This window comes from Camelina sativa, chromosome 8 (genome assembly GCF_030686135.1).
Source record: "Camelina sativa cultivar CO46 ecotype springtype chromosome 8, ASM3068613v1".
Classification (NCBI taxonomy): Eukaryota; Viridiplantae; Streptophyta; class Magnoliopsida; order Brassicales; family Brassicaceae; genus Camelina; species Camelina sativa.
Window position 1 is genome coordinate 21787219 of NC_141887.1, and position 20333 is coordinate 21807551.

The window sequence follows — 20333 nt, forward strand, 5'->3', positions numbered from 1 at the left end:
AATTTCTTAGCTACAACCCTACCAAAAATCAATACCTTTCGAAACGTTTTGAGTAATCAGATCTTCCTTCTCCCATACCCTGACAGTTCTGTTTCTCTCTTTACTCTAAGGAAAAAGCTTAATCTCCTTCTCTTTCTCCTTTACAAATAATAGCCAAGAGTTATCTCTCCTTCTCTCCCTCTCTATGATGACAATGTCGACAAAATCACAAAAGAAGAGAGGAAGCGTGACTTCATGAGAGAAATTAAGGATTTTTTGGTTTAATTAGATTAAACCAGGATTTAATTAAACCAAAATCAATTAAAATCTACCTCTTTGGTTTACTCAACACATCCCAAACTCTAATCCTGGAACATGGATGTTACAATGATAGGCCCAAGGAAGGAATCTTGAAGCTTTTTGAAAGATTCTTTTCCTAATACACCTTAACCTTGTCAACTAGGTTTAAGTCTGAATGTTGACATATGGTTGCTCCACCAATAGGTTCAAAACCCATATCATATGTGCTTTATGGTAGCATAAGGGCTTCAAGATCATTGGATGCCATCTGTTTAAAGAAACACACTTAATTAAAGTTTTCAACGGATTTACAAGAGATTTAAAAGGGTTTTTTAAAGTTCAAATACACACTCTATCGATCTGAATTCGTCTTATCAACACACTTTATCAACATAATTCAACTACGATTAATCTGAAAATTGATTTCAAATGATTTAACAGGGGCTTTTAAAAAGTGTTTTACAAGAGATAACAAAAATCCAAATTTACAAGACTTTACTAATTCCAAATCCATATCAAACACACTTATCAAAAAAATGTGCAATTGTATCAAATTTATATCTTACTTAATACTTTTTAAAAACTAAAAATTAATAAAACATAACTCTCAAAGAAAAAAATGAAAAATAATTTTATCTCATATTTGAAAAAGTAACAATATCTTAAATATATTTGTTTCATATTTTGTAACCTCAATGGTAATAGTTTTACTACTTGTCCAACTAATTTTAAATAAAACTATACTAACATTATCATAAATTAATCAAAAATTCAAAAACGTTATTATGAGAAAAATTATTTGTTTATGTAAAGGTGAGTATCTACAATCTTTTTTATTTTAGGATTAATAATAGTATAATTTATTTGATTATGGTATTATAGTAATTAATTGTATAATTTTGTTAATTTTTTCTTATAGAATTAGTAATTTAAAATTAGAATTAGTATTATTTTTTATATACATATATGAACAGTCTTTTATGATAAACTTTTAATTTCTTATAATTTACAAATATGTTAAATCAAAATTTTTGTATAACACATGACAAAATCTTTAATTGTTAAACTTGACAAGTGTCGCGATCACATGAATTACTAACTTTGAAAACCAAGGTTTATATAATAACATAATATTGAATACGCTATCAAATCATTTATCGATTGAAAAACTTAAGAGAATTACATTAATTTCTTATTTTGATTATTTTATTTTTCTTATATTATGTTAATCACTAATTTTAACACATTAAACCTTTTTGTACTTTAATCAATTTCAATTAAATTGCAAATATTTTCCTTATTAATTGCATATATTTTCTTATTGTAATTTGTAATTTAACAGATAACTTTCCTATTAGAATTAGTGATATAATAGATTATTTTGGTTTTATATACTTTTCAAAAATATTAATTGTAATTCTTTTATTTTTCAGATTTTTTTATTTTCCTATAATTATTTAAAAAGTATATATTTTCAAACATGTCAAAATATTATCGATATACATATCACATGTCATGATTACATGAGTTATTAACTTTGAAAACTAAAGTTTATATAATAAAATAAAGAAAAATATCATTTGTGGAAAGTTAAAAGCATACATACTCTATTTGTCCCAAAATATTGTCGTCTTGCAAGATCGTTTAAGATTACACTCCGATGATCATAAAATCACAAAGACTGTTTGATCCATCACAAAAGCACCCATTCAAATTACTACACTCGGATCACAAAAGAACAAAGACTGTTTTGTTCCACCATAAAAGCAAAGCATTCAATCGTTTTCATCCAAATCCATATTGAGCAAAGTATCAGGATCTACGACCACAAAATTGAAACCTTTCTTCAACAAAGTGGCACGAACATCAGAGAACTTGGTGCCTTGTCCAAAGTTTTTGTTACTTGAGCTTACCACCGCATTTCCTGTCTTTTGATGAAAGGCGCTCAGGGAAAACGCCCAAATAAGAAAGCTGATTAACACAGTGTTGAATTTTGCATTCTTTTTTTTTGTCAATCATTGGGTCACAATTGGCCGGTCCATTAGCCAAATTCCTACATTCGTAGATGTGATGGTGCCTTCTACAAATGGACTTACCTTCTACCACTGCACTAACAGTACGTATACCAACCAAACATGTAAATTATTTATTTAATCATATACTAGATGATAACTTGCACTGTGCAGTGCGGGGAAATATTTACGTAAATTTTGATTTATTATTTACAAAATAATAGTATTATCTTTATTTGATTTATTCTACATATTTCATAATTTATATATTTAATTTACTTAGTTTCATACTCTGGTTTTGACTATAGTCAGTATAATAAACTTAACAACTTACCATTATTAGGTTTTGGGTATAATTGCTTAAATTTTTTAGAATTGATAGAATCAAAAAAACCCTTATTCACTCGTGATCCGCTTTACAATTTGTAGCGGTACTGAGTCAACGTAAAAAATGAATTAAAGTGCTAGAAAATTATATGATTGGGAGGTAGAATGAAGTATAACAAAATATTTTTGGTACTAAAACTCATCGATCTCAGTGCAAAATCATAAAATTTGAATATTTATAAGTATCAAATAAGTTAACCCGTAAATATATATATATATATATATATATATATATATATATATATATATGTGAAACAACCCAACCCGTTTTTTTTAATACAATATAATATATAATTAAGCATCTTATACTACTTAATCAAACCAACCAAACCACAGTTCAACAATAAACCAACAACAGACAATATGCACAGCGGAAAACATACTAACAACAGGAACATTCTTAACCATTCTAACTGTGACAACCCATCCCGTGACCCCACTAGCTCACCGCTAGCTTGCCCCCATGGACCCCGAGCTGGCCCTGCAGGGCATCGATCCTAACCTCTCACCGTGTAAAGGAACTATTCATCCAAATTCACCAGTAGGTTATTGGTGCGCCAGACGTTCCTCGAACCCTGGTCCCCACCCTTTAACAACCTTCCCACAGGACAAGCTGTCACCAATTGATTTGGATGTCCACGGTGAGGGGTTAGGATCGATGTCCTGCAGGGCCAGCTTGGGTCCATAAGGGCAGCTAGCGGGGGTTAGTGGGGTCTACGGGACGGGTTGTTACACTAACCAACAACCTAACATGAGACTAAACCAGGTTCCAACATTAATACACATAACCATGACCCACAACACACAACCGAGACCCTAGATCATCCTCCTCTTCATTGCCTTGATTCCACGATCACACTTTGGCTTTACATGCACCACAAACACAAATTAAGATGCATGAGTATTTAATAAACACTCTGTGAGGCAATCCTCCCATCTACTGGGCTATACAAACAAGCAACTTGGATACCAATGTCAAACACAATCAACAAACAACACATACGAACCAGGGAACAAGTATTGTCTTCACTAGAAGGGAGGTGTCGACCGACAATGGCTTTGGTGTTGACCGACACTACCCCACAGTGTTGATCGATGCTGAACCTTGGTGTCGACCAACACCCTCTTAGTGTCGATCGACACTGACTCTGCAACCGCGATTCGCTCGAAGCCGAGAGTCGAATCTCGCTTCCTATCATCTCCAATCCGTCCAATACTCAAACCCAAAACCATATGAATCCGTAGAGACCCTATAGCAACCATAACAAGAAACAAAACACCACAAACAACAACAAGCAAGTAAGACAAAGGAAAACTCACTCTTAGATCAGCCATGATCATGTACTCACCTCTATATAGCAAGTTTCTGACCCAACAACGACGAATCCAACCCTTAGAAGCCTTCTCCTTTGTTCCTAGCACAAGATCTCCACTCCACAAGAACATATCAAACCAAAAACAGCTTAGAATCTCTCCAAAAAGCCTCCAACTCTCAAGAACACTCTTTTCTCTCTAAAAAACTGTGGAATGGCGACAAAACAACTTCCTCACAACCCTTTTCGTCTACCTTCCACTTAAATAACTCGGTTACACGGTTTCCTCAAACCAAACTGAAATCGACAATTACGACAAACTCGCCGAACAAGAAATCATTGGTGTCGATAGAAAATTTTGAATTAATTTACGAATGAGCGAAATCTTTTAGAAAATAAAATCATCAATTGTAAAAAATTTGCTAAAAAAAAAATTGTAACCCGCACTTTTTAGATAGTGGAGGTTTAATAGTTTTCCGTGGATAATTATTTTTATTTTTATTTTGAATGATCAAAATAATTATTTAAGGAAAAATAATATTATGATTGATCATAATTATTATTTACGATTTTCTAGTAAAAACATTTGTGTAGATGTTTTTGAAAAATTAAGGTTAAAATTATGTGTAAGAAAGATTGGATCTCTAGTTATTCAAATATCTTATGTTACAATCTAATATTAATGTTATGAATAATTGTTTTATTGATACTACTGACGAAAGTAGGTTTTTTATTTTAATTGATTAAAATATCTCTACTATAAAATTGAGATTTTCTGAGTTGATTTATGAATAAATGTATTCTGAATTATTTTTTTGTATAAATTCTATTAATACGGATTAAGTTCAAAATAAAAGGCATTAACCTATGTAAATTGGAAACACTATACTTTTGATCTCTTGTTAAGATTTTGATAATTTGTAATCAAAAAAAAAGAAAAAAATCAGTTGATATCATGATTTAAGCCTCTTAATTATTTAAATGTTAAACAGTTCTTAATATATTATATAAGTAATGTGTTGAATAATCAAAGAAAAAAAATTAAAAAAACTACTATAATGAGTATATCTTGACTGAAGAATATTTCATTCAAGATAGTTAGCACATGGAAATGTATAGATAGTTCATGTGCTATACATTTTATAATCTTTTACATTTCATTTACTTAATTTCATACTCTGATTTCAACTCGCTTTGGCTACATGATACAATGTTCAAATCCGTGAATCATATAAATTTTGTAAAATCCTAAAAAGAAAACAAAACCTGTATTGAAGCGGTCATGTTTAGAAATCTAGATTTAACTTTTTGATTTTTTTTTTTAGTTATATATATTATTCCAAAATAAAATATAATATTTGTGATTTTTTAGCTTTTAATATAATGTCTCTGCGTCAATGTGAAGTGCAAAAAATATTTAATAAATTAGATATAATATTTTAAATTTAAAAAATATAAGCAATGTTGTATTTTAGTTTTAAAATATGTATTTCAGTATTAAACAATTTAGGGATGCATATATTTAAGAGAATATTTAATCTTAGTTTAATAAATAAAATAAATTTTTATAATTGTTCTAAATAGTTTATTATTGTTTCCTAAGATTTCTGAAACAATAAATGAAATCTGTTAAAATAATTTCAAAAATATTGGGCTATAATTGTATTAAATATTTTTTATTTTCCAAAATATTGTTGCTAAAATATTTATAATATATTTTCACCTAATTATTTATTGTTCAAGATTTTTTTCTGATTTAATAAGATTTTTTTAGTTTCAAAAATAAAAAGAAAACAATTAATAAACACTAAAAATAATATTTACGTGAATTTGTTTTCTTTCAATAATTATATTAATAAAAAATTTGTTTTCTGATTACAAAGATGAGATTATTATATTTGGTAATTAAATACAGTAATATTTTGTGTAATATAGCACATGAGAGTAGGGTTATTCCTTTAAAGATTGCTTAAATAATATAATAGAGATAGAAGAGGGTTTCAATTTGAAGTAAAAGAAAATTCACTTTTGCCTTCCGCAATCTCGAGATTGATACAGCAAGACATATACTCTTGCCGCAAATCATTTACACAAATACAAAACTTTGAGGAATTTTATTTCATAAATTTTGTCTGATATCTAAAATGTTAATCAACTTTTCTTTAAAAATTTTTAAAAAAAAACATATGTATTGATGACATTGGTTGGGAAATTCACCAAATCAGTTAGGTCTTGAGGTTCAGCTTTGTCTTCGAAGAGAAGCTTGTCTGATGAATGAGCCTCTGAGCCAATACTTAAAAATTTTTGCCTAGTAACTTCAGGCTGAATGTGAACTCTTAAATTCTCTGCCTCAGTAAGAGTATATGTTCCTCATTCTATCACCTTTAGATGTATCTGCAGAAAGAAAAGGATTCACATAAATGACTCGCTTCAATTCCACTTTCCGACTAGGCTTTTGACTCCATGCAGAGAGACATCAACATCTCAACCAAAGCATATCGTCAAAAACAGATTGACCATCACGGATAACCGGAGTTGCATCAACTTTTGCCAGAGAGGAACATTTTCACTGACTATACAACTAGGTTCATCAGTCATACTCGTTGCTTATGATGAAAATCCATAGGGACCATCTGTTGGAATTGCAGGTTTTGAGACAGTGATTTTCCGGTGACTTTCCGGCCAAATTCCGGCCACATGTCTGCTCGGAATTGTCGATTCAATAGTGCAATGGAAAGCTGGTAACGAGTACTACAAGATGGTATATTCATACTCCAAAACGGAGTTGATCTGAATGAGAAATAAGAGTGTGAAGTGAGCTACTTGGGATGGTTTGGGAAATATCTCACATCGGAAATATGACTGATTTTTCACTCATATATATATAGTTTCACACTCTTCTAGTTTCAAAAGTGTGTAGAAGGAAGAAGGAAGTTCCCACACGCGCGCCGAGCTGGGCTGCGCCCGGCGTGGGCCGTGGGCCCTTGGGAATTCTCGCCTAGCCGAGCATTTTTTGGTTCGATATAGGCCATTTAATTTTTGGAAAGACTTGGCTTAAACTCCAAGTAAACTTGGCAGTACTCCGAGAATATTCAGAGAATATTTTCTGAATATTCACGAGAGACCACATCCTTCTACTATATATAGAGGTGCAGCCTCTCATTATTTCTCACACACAAAAACACAAACCCTCCTTCTAATAAGTCCAGCCGCAGAGCTCTCTCTCTCTCCGTCTCCTTGCTTAGTCCAGAGTAAGTTCTTCTAGTTAGTAGTCTCGAGAGTATAACGTAGATCTATTCGCTTGAGTTCTATTACTGGTGTGCTACTGTAATAGTTCGTGATCGGTTGTATCCTGGGATTCATAAATTGTGATTGTCCAAAAGCACTTATGACCGATTTATTGAATTAAGGAAAGAGATATCATATCTCGCTTCCGTGATTTATTTACAGCTTCATATTATGCTATTGTAATTCGTTTATGATTTCGTTATTTTAAATATAATTTGCATATTTTCTCAATTCGATTTTTGCGTTTTAAAGGAGGTGTGTTCAACAATTATAAGGATGGAGAATAGTTGTTTCTTTATTTTTTCACTTAAAATACCATATTCATTTCCAACAATCAAAAACTTTTTTGGCTGATGGTCGTGACTCGTGAGGATATATAAGTTGATGGCAAAAAAGGAATAGAAAACATTCTTTCGGGCTTGACAATATGAACAAGGAATGGCGAGAAACCGAATGATTATTATTACAATACTAGTTGCTCAATAATTTTTATGGGGTATTATCTTTTTATTTAGCCATAAAAATTATTGGGAAGACTCAGAGATATGATTCTAATTAGACACAGGCGGTTGAGTTGCGTAGCAAGAGCTAAACTGCCTGGAGACATATCTTCAGGTTGTTTCTGTCTCATTCGTTGGTTACTTTTGTAAGCTGTGTGTTGGGCTGGGAATTTGGGTGTCAGACCTTGGGGTTTTGGGTGTATACTTTTGTAATTTTGTTAAATTATAGTGTATGTTTGTATCCCATATCATGTAATGTAATGTACCTCTGTAAACATCTCGTGCCATGATCGGTATTAGCTTCTGTTTGTTGCTCCAATCAGTTATTCAAAAAGTATATATGGTATCAATTATCAAAGACTCAAAACAGTTTCTTGTTCAAAGCCACTTTAAAAGTCTCTTGACTCATGATTTGCATATATCTGATTTAAACATATGCTTTATTTTTTAATCGTTTTTCTAATATGCATATATGATATATCTTATTAAACACACATACTTCGTATAATTCCATACTTCATACTAATCTGACCATATGCTTTCATCATTTGCAAATAAAATAAAACATTGTTTGTGTGAATTGGTTTCTCATATATCATTTTTTTTTTTGAGCAAATATTTCCCAAAAACATTTCTCACATATCATTGTTCTTTTTTCTTTTTTCTTTTGTTGCTTCGTTTGCAGGACAGGAAGCTAATAAAGTTTTGATCATCTTTTTTTTGCTACCACAATACACTTCAATTAGAATTAATAAAGTAAAAAACATTTCTCTCAAACTTAAATCTTAAAAGTAACCGTAAAATTCAGAAATATATGCTCCTGATTGGTAACCTATTGAGAAGGAATAGGAATAAAAAGAACGATCAGAAAAAAAGAAAATTATAAAACAAGAATGTGTAGAAAAATCTGTTCCTTATCAAATATGAAGAGGAACAATTTTTTTCTACAATTCCTATAAAAAAAGGAACTAGTAGGAATAATATGGGTTCATATGTTATAATTTGGAAAATAAATTACTTCTAAATGGTAACAAAAACGAGGAACAACACATTCTACTCCATTGTTTTTAAAAAAACTGGTCACCAATTGGATCCAATAAACATATACCCAAAAAAACCGTTTGATAGGATTTTCTGTTTCAATGCTACTTAATTTTTACATTTCTCTATTCATCCTATGAAATTTTTTCTTGCTCAAAATGCGAATTGTCAAATCGAAACCAAACTTTTGAGAATTTATATATATATTTTTTTCTTATAAACGAGGGCTATTGAGTTTTTGAGACGTTAGGTTGGTGTGGCGTTCGCACGTGCGTATCATGGAAATGTATGAATAATTTACACGCCTAATGAAATACGTTTCTTTGGTTAGGTTGGTAATATATAGTACGTCGTGGTCGTGCTTATAATGCTAAACAAAATATATAAATTAAAGAAAAAACGCTGCGTTTTGTTTCCACGTCTATATCTTTCTCACAAGTCTCAAAGCAAGATCCTCGTTCTTGGTTATTTTTGAAACAAAACTAAAAATAGAATGGGTGTGATCTCTCCGATTGAGACTCTGTTCTTAAAGTCTCATCATCGTCTTCTTCAACCTCGAGACTATTCCTACCCAGTCGTTTTAAACAACACTCGAGGACATTTTGCTAATTTCCCACGTAACAGCTTCTCATCCTCTTCTCTAGGTTTCACTTTTGTTCTTCTCTGTTTTTATGAAATATATTCATTTCTTTAATCTTCAATTCTTGTTTTTAATGAGTAATTTCTCTTGCAGGATCATGCTCGGTTGAGTTTCCACTAAGAAGTAACCCGATTTCACAAAGTAAGTTCTCAGCTTTTTATCTCTGTTTTTTTTAGGGTTGCAGCAATTCAGGTTTTTAATATTTTTGATTATGTGTGTTCAACAATCCAAAGATGGCAAGTCAAGTTATCATTGGAGGATATATGTCTCGGAATCTGACACAAACGAGGTAAAACACAGTCAACGAAATTGCGACTTTATGTTTAGCTTTCTTGGCAAGTAACAGTTCTGTTTTGTTTCAGATGTACCATAAGAAAGTTTCTATAATGGAAACATTAAAACAAGCCAACTCTTATATTCCTCATGCAATTCTCTCAAGTACAATATTAGCTCTTCTCTATCCCCCTTCTTTCACATGGTTCAAGCCAAGGTTTGGATCAACCTAATTACTAATTCGATCAAAATCTTGATTAATACTTTTATTAGACATCAGCAATCTTTAATTACTATTTCATCTTCTTTAGGTACTTTGTGCCTGGCTTAGGGTTTATGATGTTTGCTGTTGGAATCAACTCAAACGAAAGAGACTTTCTCGAAGCTCTTAAAAGACCAGATGCTATTTTCGCCGGTTACATCGGACAGTACTTGATAAAACCACTCTTAGGTTACATTTTCGGCTTAATTGCTGTCTCTCTTTTCAATCTACCTACTTCTATAGGTGCTGGAATCATGCTGGTGTCATGTGTTAGTGGAGCTCAGCTATCGAATTACACAACTTTCTTGACTGATCCTTCACTCGCGCCGCTTAGCATCGTCATGACATCTGTCTCAACTGCTACTGCCGTCCTCGTTACACCTATGCTTTCACTCTTACTCATTGGTAAAAAGCTTCCGGTTGATGTGATTGGGATGATCTCTAGCATTCTCCAGGTCGTGGTTACACCTATTGCCGCAGGACTACTTCTAAACCGGTAGGACATCATCTCAATCAATTAGAAAAACCAAAATTTTCGGTTTATAATTTATATTACTAACTTAGAAATTATGTGACTGCAGGTTATTTCCAAGGTTATCTAATGCAATCAAACCATTTCTCCCGGCGTTAACAGTTATTGATATGGGTTGTTGTATAGGAGCACCCCTCGCTTTGAACATAGACTCAATCTTGTCTCCGTTTGGTGCAACCATTTTGTTCCTCGTCGTCACGTTTCATCTCTTGGCTTTCGTTGCTGGTTACTTTTTCACTGGTTTCTTCTTCAGCAAGGCATCTGATGTTAAAGCCCTACAAAGAACAATTTCATACGAAACCGGAATGCAAAGTAGTCTTCTCGCTCTGGCCCTCGCGACAAAGTTCTTTCAAGATCCTCTCGTTGGAGTGCCTCCAGCAATCTCCGTGAGTTCAAAACCGACCCCGTTTTGTTGCATCTATTTGGTTTTTAGTTCTTTAACAATGTTTTTCTTTTGATTATCTTTTGCAGACGGTAGTTATGTCTCTAATGGGTGTCTCGCTCGTTACCATATGGAAAAACAGAAAGGAGTAGTGACATGAATCCTAATTGTTTATTTTGTAACGATCTAGTGTTTCTGTAACTGTAATGATCTAGTTATGGTTTCTTATAAAAGAACCAAGGCTGTCTTTGTAAACGATCTAGTGTTTCTGTAATGATCCAGTTATGGTTTCTTATAAAAAGAACCAAGACTTTACCCATAAAGAGTTTATAATGGTTTCAAATTTGTGTCTTGATTGGTTATGATACAAAAACAGGTTATAGTAAAACCAAAACAGAGTTTAAAAAAAAAAACAGAGAACAATACAATTTCTTTATTTACTTCTCATGTGTAAGACTTGTGATGTAAATTTAAGGGTGGGACTTTCATGGAATCAACCAATATCTCAAGAATACAATTGTATTCATGTGGGAAAATGGATGTTAATTATGTGGTTAAATATAAGTTTTGATTAAATATTCTTGATCCATATATACCTTTATTGAGTACAAGAGTATCTTCTAGATAATCTCCGGATGAGCCCAGCATTATTCTATATTCTGACTTTTCTGAGCATCTTCCTTCTGCATTAATACTTTGTAATATTCAAATCCTTTGTTTGAGGTCTTTAGGTTATCTAATGGTCCTTTGCTTAATCATGAAAAGATAAAAATTCTTTGGCTTTACTCATAAAAAGATTCTGACAGATTCTATGCGTTTGGTTTATCAATGAAAATGAAAGGTCAAATTCATGCTTACAACATAAACTTCTACACTTTTAGACTTTAATTTATTAACTTCTGACTGTGCCACTTGTTCAATTCTTAGTAATAAGGTAGAGTTTACCCCTTTTTTTTGGGCTCTGTTTATTCACTTTTAGCATATTGGTCAGAAAGGCAGCAAGGGGTTTTGGCTCTACAAAGTCAAAACAGCATGATGTCTCGACCATTAGGGATGGGGTTGGGTTCGTACTTCGTTCGTAGGGGGGATGTGTAAGCCACCACCCATATATTGAAGGTCTTATGATTGATGATTCTTCCATTTGAAAGTTAACATAAATAAAATAATAAAATGAAAAGGTTTCTGATAATCTGTTATATATATAAAAAGGTTTTTGTGCAAAAAATCCTCCAACTAATTTTTTTTTTACAGGAAAACTCTCCATATCTATAAAATGCAAGTCAATACCACCAACTGGAAAGTCACCCTCAATACAACCCCTCCCCCATATTAATGATGTGGCATTCGTCTGTACCGTTTAAAAACGTAACAGAAATCAAAATGACACCGTTTTATTACTCTTGAAAACCACACAAAGTCTACATCCTTGTCGTTTTAAAGTCTCAAAAATGACACATAACAAAACTCGGGTTCTGTCATCTTTTAAACAAAACTCGATATCGTGAAAGAAGATTCAATTTGGGGATTAAGGTTCAACTTGGGCTCGATTTGAGGAAAACAGAGATGGTTTCTTTAGATCTCTTAGAGAATTAGGGATATGTTCGATTTGATTACGGTTCATCGTTGGGTTGGGTTCGATTAGGGTTTGGTTTTCTTGCGATTAGGGATATGTTAGAGCGAAGAGGTAAATGGCAATTAATCTCGTTGGGTTTGAGTTGAAGGGAAACGATTCGGGGAGAAGATTCGAGTGTTGGGGAATCAAAGGAGGGCAACGATGAGGTGAGAATTGATGATTTTGAGAGTATCAATTGTTATTATCCATTCATTTCTGAGATTTGATATGTGCAAATTTTCAGATTTCTAATATTTTTGTTTTTTTTTTGGTTCAGTTTTGATTTGTTTATGCATGATGGAGGATATTGGTCAGCTGAGGACCAATATCTTGGAGGAGAGAGACATACAGTGGGTTTGGTATCAGCTGAATCATTCAGCTTACGTTCGATTTTGGTGCTTCTTTCGGAACACCTCGGGTATGAAGACAACATGAAGAAAGTGTCTTGGTTCCCAATTGAAACGCCTTGTAAGAAAGAAGATATTGATAACGATGAAGCGTTGAAGAAAGTGGTTCATTATGCAGTCAGAGCTGGTGCATTAACCTTATTTATTGTTCGGGAAGATGATCCTTGTATAGGTAGGCACATTGATACTAATGCGTTGAGGTATTTGTCAGACGATGAAACATTGGTTGATGGTGAAGTTAGTGGTGGTAGTGGCTCTGAGTCAGATGATGAAGTTGATGAAGTTCAGTTTGAAGACATTGTTTACAGCGATAGTGATGATGATGACAGTCCACATGTTGAGGTAGATGAGAGCAAGTATCGAAAGTTTTGTATTGGTGATGAGTACAATACAATTGATTCCTTGAAAAGAGCTGTTACGAGATATGCTGTGAAGAAGAGGAGGGACATCAAATATGAGAAGTCAGATGGCAAACGTGTAGTTGCTATTTGCTCTGGAAAGAAATGCCCGTGGAGGCTTTCAGCAACCATCAACAACAGTTCTAATAGAGTAGTAATCTGATCGTAAATGAGGAGCATAATTGCACTTGGCCAGGGGTCGTGTCCTTGCTGACTAACTCTCGGATTGCTGATCTTTACATAGAAGAATTCAGACTAAATCCAAAGTTCTCAGCAAATCAATTACAACAGAAGCTTCTAAGAGGCAACATCAATGTGCCTTGGACAATTTGTGAGAGGACACGGCTGAAATGTCTTAAGACATTTGATGAAGAGCAAGAAGAGTATTTTGCTAGGTTATTTGATTATGTTGCTGAGCTGAAGAGAAGCAATATTGGATCCACAGTTGAATGTGAGGTAAGGGAAAGTAGGTTCCATAGGTTTTATGTGTGCTTTGCTGCTTTAAAAAATGGGTGGAAGAGAGCATGTCAAAAGATCCTCCATCTAGATGGAACATTTCTGAAGTGGAGAATGACAGGAATGTTATTAGTTGCATGTGGAAGAGATCCCAATGATCAGATGTTTCCTGTAGTTTGGGCGATTGTGGATTGTGAAAATACGCCAAACTGGTTGTGGTTCCTTGAACATTTGGTTGATGACTTGGGTTTAGAGTTAGGAAATAGACTAAGACTAGGTAGTGATCAACATAAATGATTGATTGCAGCAATGAAGGTAGTATTGCCTTATGCTGAACACAGGATGTGTGCAAGGCGTGTTTATGCCAACTGGAAGAAGAAGTATGCTGGAGCAGAATATGAGGACATGTTCTGGGCTGTTGCAGCCTCTTACTATCCACAACAAATTGATAGAAATATGCAAGAGCTGAAAGAGTATGATCCTGCTGCTTTTAATGACTTGAAGATTTCTCTTTTTTTCCATGGTCAAGGTAATCTCTCTTACTTGTTCTGTTTTTTTTTTTTTTTTTTGGGATATGACTTTGTTTTATTTGATTGCTAACTTGGTGTATCTCTTGTAGGGCTTATTTTACAGAGTTCTCAAAGTGCGCTGCTGTAGAAAACAATCTTGGAGAGTCATTCAATGCAACAATCCGGATAGCAAGAACTAAACCGGTTGTTGAGATGCTGGAAGAAATAAGAAAAAGGGTTATGGTGAGCAATGAAAAGAAAAGAGCCGAGGCTGAGAAAACAAAAGGAGAGTACTCTCCTAAAGCAATAGCTTTACTAGACCAGCAGATTGGTTTGGCAAAGAATTGTAGACCTTTGAGCTGCGGATTAGGGAATTATGAGGTTGGCTACTTTAACTACAAAACTAATGTGTGAATTGAAGGTTTTGTGGTGCAGATGCGAGGTGAGATCAAATGCAGTTGTAGAATGTATATGGTCAGTGGGATCCTATGTAGCCACATTGTTTCTTGTCTTAAACATGAGAAGAATACTAACCAAGATCCTAAGAAGATGATTTCTCCATGGTTCACCGCTCAGAAGTTGAAGACTTGTTATGCTGATGGACTTTGTGGTGTGAATGAAATGAATCTATGGGAGGTGACTACAACAGTCAGGGTCTTGCCACCTCCTTACAAGAGGCCTGGTGGAAGACCTCCAAGGAAGAAGAGAAAGAGGGAGAAGGGTGAACCAAGGGAAGGAACCAAGCTTTCTAAAAGAGGAACCAAAATTGTAAGACTCTCTTAATATCTTAGGTTTTTTTGTTTTGTTTTGTATTTGCATTCTGATTTCTGACCTTATCGTTCTTATTTGATGTGCAACATTGTAGCTTGTCTGGACAAGAAGGCCACAACAAGCTGAAATGCAAGAATGGACCAATGCCTACGCCGCCAAAGAAACCACCAGGTATACCAAGAAAGACAGCTACTGCAAAAACACCATTTGCATCAACCTCTACTTCTGAACTTGATTTAGAAAGGCCAGCCCAACCAAGCTTTTCATCTGTTCACCCAAAAAAACGTCCAGGAAGATCTCGGAAAAGTCAGCCTTATGGTACATCATCTTCACAACCAACTGCTGACACACCATTTGAATCAGCCTCAACTACTGAACTTGGATTAGAAAGACCAGCCCAAGAAGATCTTCCAAGCCTTTCATCTGCTCTCCCAAAAAGACGTCCAGGAAGACCTCGGAAAAGTCAGCATGATGATGCATCATCTTCACAACCAACTCCTAAGAGACTTCCTATGTATGACACATGGCCCATGTATCTACCAATAGCGAGACCTTCCAAGCCTTTTTGTTTGTTGATTCTTATTTATGTTGGTTTATTTTCTTTGGAAAAACTGATGTTGTGTTGTGATTGTGCAGGAAGGTTATGGTTTATTCACCAGTCCTGTAACTGGTGACGACTATATTCAGGTAGGCAGGTCTGTGACTGATGCACGAGACAACACTATATTACCAAGCAGTCTGTATCAAGCTAGAGAACGCAAGAAAATGGAGGTTTCACGTGGAAAGAAGAAATGAGTTAAAGCATCGTGTGTGTTATTTGTGTGTTTTTAAGCATCATGTGTTTTGAATCTTTTCAGTTGACTTGTGTTTGACAAACCTTAGTTTTGTGTGTTTTAAGCATTGTGTGTTTTAAACTTGACTTTATTTCTTATTAATGTGTTGTGTTTGTTGTTAAAATTGTCATAAGAATACAATGTGTTTGTCATTGTCAACGACCAAAATATATGTCATCACCAAATTTCACAAACGAACACATTCTTCTACACCAACAATCAAAATACAAAACCATACACTTAAACTAGTTGAAGAGCCTTTAAAAAACAATCAAAATTGAAGGTCTTCCATCCGCAATTACTTATTATTCTACTAAAACAAATAGATTATCATTGCAAGCAAAACAAAAGCCGCAACAAACACATTCTTCAACTCCATAGCTGTTCCATCGCTTTTATCTACAATCAACACCTTAAGGCTATCCAACACCATCTGATTTTCCGATTGGAGATCATAGAGGTGAGCAATCTCGTCTCTTTGGACCTGAAGCATTTCACGCATTTGATTCAAACTAGGATAGCCATGAGTTTCTTGCTCCAATGACCTTAGTTCTTCCATCATAGCTTTATCCCACCATTTCCAAATATGACATTCTCCATCCTACACATAAATATTTTTATTTAGACCATAATTCAAATAATATTTACCATAATTCAACCATATTCACAAAATATAACCAAATAGAAAAACTTACATCTCTATTTTGACATGTGTAGAAGAGCCTTCCTGGGTTTGTCCTTGTAAAAGAAGGTTCAAGCTTTGGCCTTCCACCACAATAACAAATAGTTGGAATCCTATTCTCAGGTTCGTCATATTCAACTTGACTCGTGTTGGGTGAAGAGTATGAATCAGACATTGTGAACGAGAAAAAATCAACGGGGAAACAAAAGACTGAACTTTGAATTCCTAAATATAATAGAATCCTCAACCCTAATCGAAATCTAAAACCTAAATCTCTCTTTTCCCCAAATGTAACCCAAAGATGAACCCTAATCCCCAAATCGAATTTTATGCTTCACAAACTTGTTCTTTGAAACTTTAAAACAACGAAGATGTAAGACTTTGTGTCGTTTTCAAGAATAACAAAACGGTGTCGTTTTGATTTCTGTTACGTTTTTAAACGATACAGACGGATGCCACGTCATCAATACAGGGAGAGCTATATTGCGGGTGACTTTCGAGTTGGTGGTATTGACTTGTATTTTATAGATATGGAAGGTTTTCCTGCAAACAAAAATTAGTTGGAGAGTTTTTTTTTGCACAAAACCCATATATAAATCATGGTGGAAGATGATCTAAGCATTATCTATACAAAAATGATTCGTGGTTATGCTTAAAAAGAAGAATGTCATGTCTGATTACATCAAATTATTTTGTAATACACATTATAAATATTTTAGCTATTACCTCATCTGTTTTGGTTGGTAGAGTATCTTTCCATACAAGTGATTTAAAATACAAAAAAAAAAAATCATAAAAAAAAGAGAATTATTATTATTCATTTTCTTAATACAACCCCCTTAATCTTAATAACAAGAGAATTATTATTATTGCTTTAGTAATAATCTTTGTTAAAATTCTGACTTTTTGGTAAATCTCATCACAAAAATGTTTAAATTATTTTTAACATTTAATTATATAATTGATCCAATGGACGACTGTTGAAAAATAAAGGAGGAAACAGTGGACTGCGGAAAAATGGTAAATGACCTTATTAATTGTAAATTATTACTATACTACCATTACCCCCAAAAGAAGCAGTTCGAAGAGGAAAAAAAAAAAGAAGAAAACAGAGTAAACGTCACATAAAACGTCGGTCGTAAACAGATCCAACGGCTGAAAACAATTCAAAAGCACGCCAACACTGACGTCGTCAAAAAAAAAAAAAAAAAGGAAACCGTGTGTCGTTCGTCGTCGTCGTAACTCGTAAACCAAAAAACCAAATTAATGATTAATTATTATTTATATAATAAACAAAAAAGCCTCATTTCTCTCATCAACTATTGTTGCGTGTTTGGTTATCTCTCTCTTCTCTTTTCTTTTCTTCTTCTTCTCTCTCTCTTTCTCTTTTACCTAAATCAAAGGGATTTGTTCTGATCAAAAACTTATTATTTTTTTGAACAGAATTTAACAAACAAATCCCTAAAAACGAACCCATCCCTTCAAGATTAAGAAACCCCACCGATCTGTTGAAATTTTTCATTCCGGAAGCTTTTTTTTTGCAAATTGGTGGCAACAAAAATCTCATTTGATCTGACTTTGTTCTGGTAAATTTTCTCTCTTTCAGAAATTTTTTTTTCTCCACAGATCTGAATATTTTTATGGGTCATTTCTTAATGATTAATCCGTGTTCTTAATTTGACTAACGTGATAGATCTTATTTATATAGCTGGGTTTAAATCAAATTGAATCGATTTTGATTATGTTGAATCTGGGTTAGGTCGAATTGAATCGAATCGTGTAAATGAATCGATGCCAACCTTAATAAAAAAGGTTAAATGGGTTTTTTTTTTTTGTTATTTTGTTAATTGAAGGTGAGATTTGAGAAGGTACAAGAAATGGGCTCTGAGCAGAACAACAGCACAAGCTTTCCACCAACAGAGCCAAAGCTCTGCGATAACGGATGTGGGTTCTTTGGATCACCGTCCAACATGAACCTCTGTTCGAAATGTTACAGAAGCTTACGTGCCGAGGAAGATCAAACCGCGGTAGCCAAAGCTGCGGTTAAGAACTCTTTAAAGATTCCGTCTTGCAGTATCGTTGCGCCGGAACAAAAGCAGGTTCTGGAAGTTAAACAAGCACCTGTTGAAACCGTTGTTGTAGCGGCTGAGCCGTCTTCGGCTGCGGAGGAAGATGGTGAGCCGTCGAGACCTGTACGACCGAACAGGTGTTTCAGCTGTAACAAGAAGGTTGGTGTAATGGGTTTTAAGTGCAAATGCGGTAGCACGTTTTGCGGGAATCATAGGTACCCGGAGAAGCATGAGTGTAGCTTTGATTTCAAAGAAGTTGGGCGTGATGCTATCGCAAAGGCCAACCCGGTGATTAAGGCCGATAAAGTCCAGAGGATTTGAAAAAGCAAAATGTTATATTTCTGAAGTTATTTCTTTGTCTTCTGCAATTTGATCAGTTTCTTCCCGGGAATGTTGATGTGATGTGATCATGTTCGATTTGTGTTTGGTTTCCATGAATCAAAAATGAAAAATTTCTGCTCTTGATTTCTCTTAAAATGGAGTCTCAGTTGCTCGTACGTTTATCTTGTAAAACTAGACACGTCGTGAGATTGAATCTATTTGCTTTTCTCCTTTGTTATGTTTTGATTCAACTCAACTTAGAGATTGAACATGTTTAGAGTGCCTTTGTTTTAGGGGAGAATCTCAAAAATAGCACTAAAATAAGTTTTTTTTTCTAAATTTAACACAATATCTCTAAAATTCCAAAAATAGTATTAATTAATCATTCAAAATTAAATTTTAAATTTAAAATACTAAACCATATTCCTCAAAACTATACCCTAAAAGTGAAATTGAGAATCCAAACTTTAAAAAAAAATTATAAAAATTAATTTTAAATATTATAACATGTTAAATAGTGCTATTTTTGGAAAAATTTGGAATGTGTGCTATAATTATCCACAAAACTTGTTTTAATGCTATTTTAGGGTATTTCTCTTGTTTTATTATCTCATATACTCCCTCTGTATCAGAATACTTGATGTTTTAGGATTTTATTTTGTATCAAAAATGATGATTTTCTAGAGTATTTAATGCATTTTTATTTTTCAAATCAAATAACTATTTAATGATGGGCAATTGACAAAAATAACACCATTTTAAGTTTTTCTTCAACAATTAGCACATGATTTCAAATGTTCCAAAACTAGCACAAAATTATATTTTATTAAAAATAGATTAATAAAACTAAAACAATATTGAAGTCTAGATCGTGACATTGCAACCACCGCATGTTCTCTCTCGCTCTTCCTTTTCTTTGATTCCAAACCTAACCATTGATGGTGTTCCACCGGTGAACCCAATCGAATCTGAATCGACGGTGATTCATGAAGTTGAAGTTAGTGATTGAGACACCGCAGAGGAGAAATCAGTGATTGAGCCCAAGCATCGATAATATTCAATTTGGATGGATTTAATTCCTGTAAAAGTTGCATAATCGATGGGAGAGGAGAAGAGGAAGTTTGGCTTTTCGGTGCTAGGTCATTTCCTTTCTATTGTCTGTTTCATTCTTCTATTTATCACCCTCCATTGCCATAATCTTCTACACTTTTGTTTGATGTGAGTATTGGTTTTAGAGCTTTCTCTAGTGGTAGTTTTGATGTTAGTGATGGTGAAATTGAATCTGAAGATTATAATGATGTTATTGATGAAATTGGGGTCACTGGTGTTGAATTGAGTACTAATTATGAAGAAGTAGATAACGATC

At 33.8% G+C, this 20333-nt stretch overlaps 3 protein-coding genes and 1 pseudogene across 4 annotated transcripts; 3 read left to right on the top strand and 1 right to left on the bottom strand.

The window, feature by feature from the left end:
* The first annotated feature begins 9140 nt into the window (after positions 1-9140).
* LOC104707499 (putative sodium/metabolite cotransporter BASS5, chloroplastic) lies at positions 9141-11252 on the top strand. Of its 2 annotated transcripts, none has more exons than XM_010423869.2 (7): positions 9141-9437; positions 9554-9601; positions 9694-9749; positions 9823-9950; positions 10045-10491; positions 10577-10913; positions 10999-11252. In XM_010423869.2, exons 1-7 carry the CDS (start codon positions 9314-9316, stop codon positions 11059-11061), a joined length of 1203 nt encoding a protein of 400 aa, XP_010422171.2. In that variant the 5' UTR covers positions 9141-9313; the 3' UTR covers positions 11062-11252. The 2 variants fall into 2 exon arrangements, with proteins under 2 accessions (XP_010422171.2, XP_010422170.2); XM_010423868.2 differs by having other exon boundaries at positions 9159-9464.
* A 2644-nt stretch (positions 11253-13896) lies between these two features.
* Positions 13897-15857, top strand: LOC147940297 (uncharacterized; annotated as a pseudogene).
* A 351-nt stretch (positions 15858-16208) lies between these two features.
* LOC104709681 (uncharacterized) lies at positions 16209-16752 on the bottom strand. The gene is made up of 2 exons (XM_010426253.2): positions 16591-16752; positions 16209-16496 (listed from the first exon to the last, which is right to left on the bottom strand). The coding sequence occupies exons 1-2, from the start codon at positions 16750-16752 to the stop codon at positions 16209-16211; spliced, it is 450 nt and encodes a 149-aa protein (XP_010424555.2).
* Positions 16753-17730: 978 nt separating this feature from the next.
* On the top strand, positions 17731-19107 carry LOC104707500 (zinc finger A20 and AN1 domain-containing stress-associated protein 7). The gene is made up of 2 exons (XM_010423870.2): positions 17731-18163; positions 18431-19107. Exon 2 carries the CDS (start codon positions 18455-18457, stop codon positions 18965-18967), a length of 513 nt encoding a protein of 170 aa, XP_010422172.1. The 5' UTR covers positions 17731-18163; positions 18431-18454; the 3' UTR covers positions 18968-19107.
* Positions 19108-20333: the final 1226 nt, after the last annotated feature.

What these genes read in the sequence shown, in the direction of transcription:
- LOC104709681 (XM_010426253.2), bottom strand. Translation starts at nt 16,752, where the DNA reads ATGTCTGATTCATACTCTTCACCCAACACGAGTCAAGTTGAATATGAC. An exon ending in ACACATGTCAAAATAGAGAT is followed by an intron (nt 16,497 to 16,590) that starts GTAAGTTTTTCT and finishes ATTTATGTGTAG; the next exon opens with GATGGAGAATGTCATATTTG.
- LOC104707499 (XM_010423868.2), top strand. Translation starts at nt 9,314, where the DNA reads ATGGGTGTGATCTCTCCGATTGAGACTCTGTTCTTAAAGTCTCATCAT. An exon ending in GCAGGACTACTTCTAAACCG is followed by an intron (nt 10,492 to 10,576) that starts GTAGGACATCAT and finishes ATGTGACTGCAG; the next exon opens with GTTATTTCCAAGGTTATCTA. An exon ending in GAGTGCCTCCAGCAATCTCC is followed by an intron (nt 10,914 to 10,998) that starts GTGAGTTCAAAA and finishes TATCTTTTGCAG; the next exon opens with ACGGTAGTTATGTCTCTAAT.
- LOC104707500 (XM_010423870.2), top strand. Translation starts at nt 18,455, where the DNA reads ATGGGCTCTGAGCAGAACAACAGCACAAGCTTTCCACCAACAGAGCCA.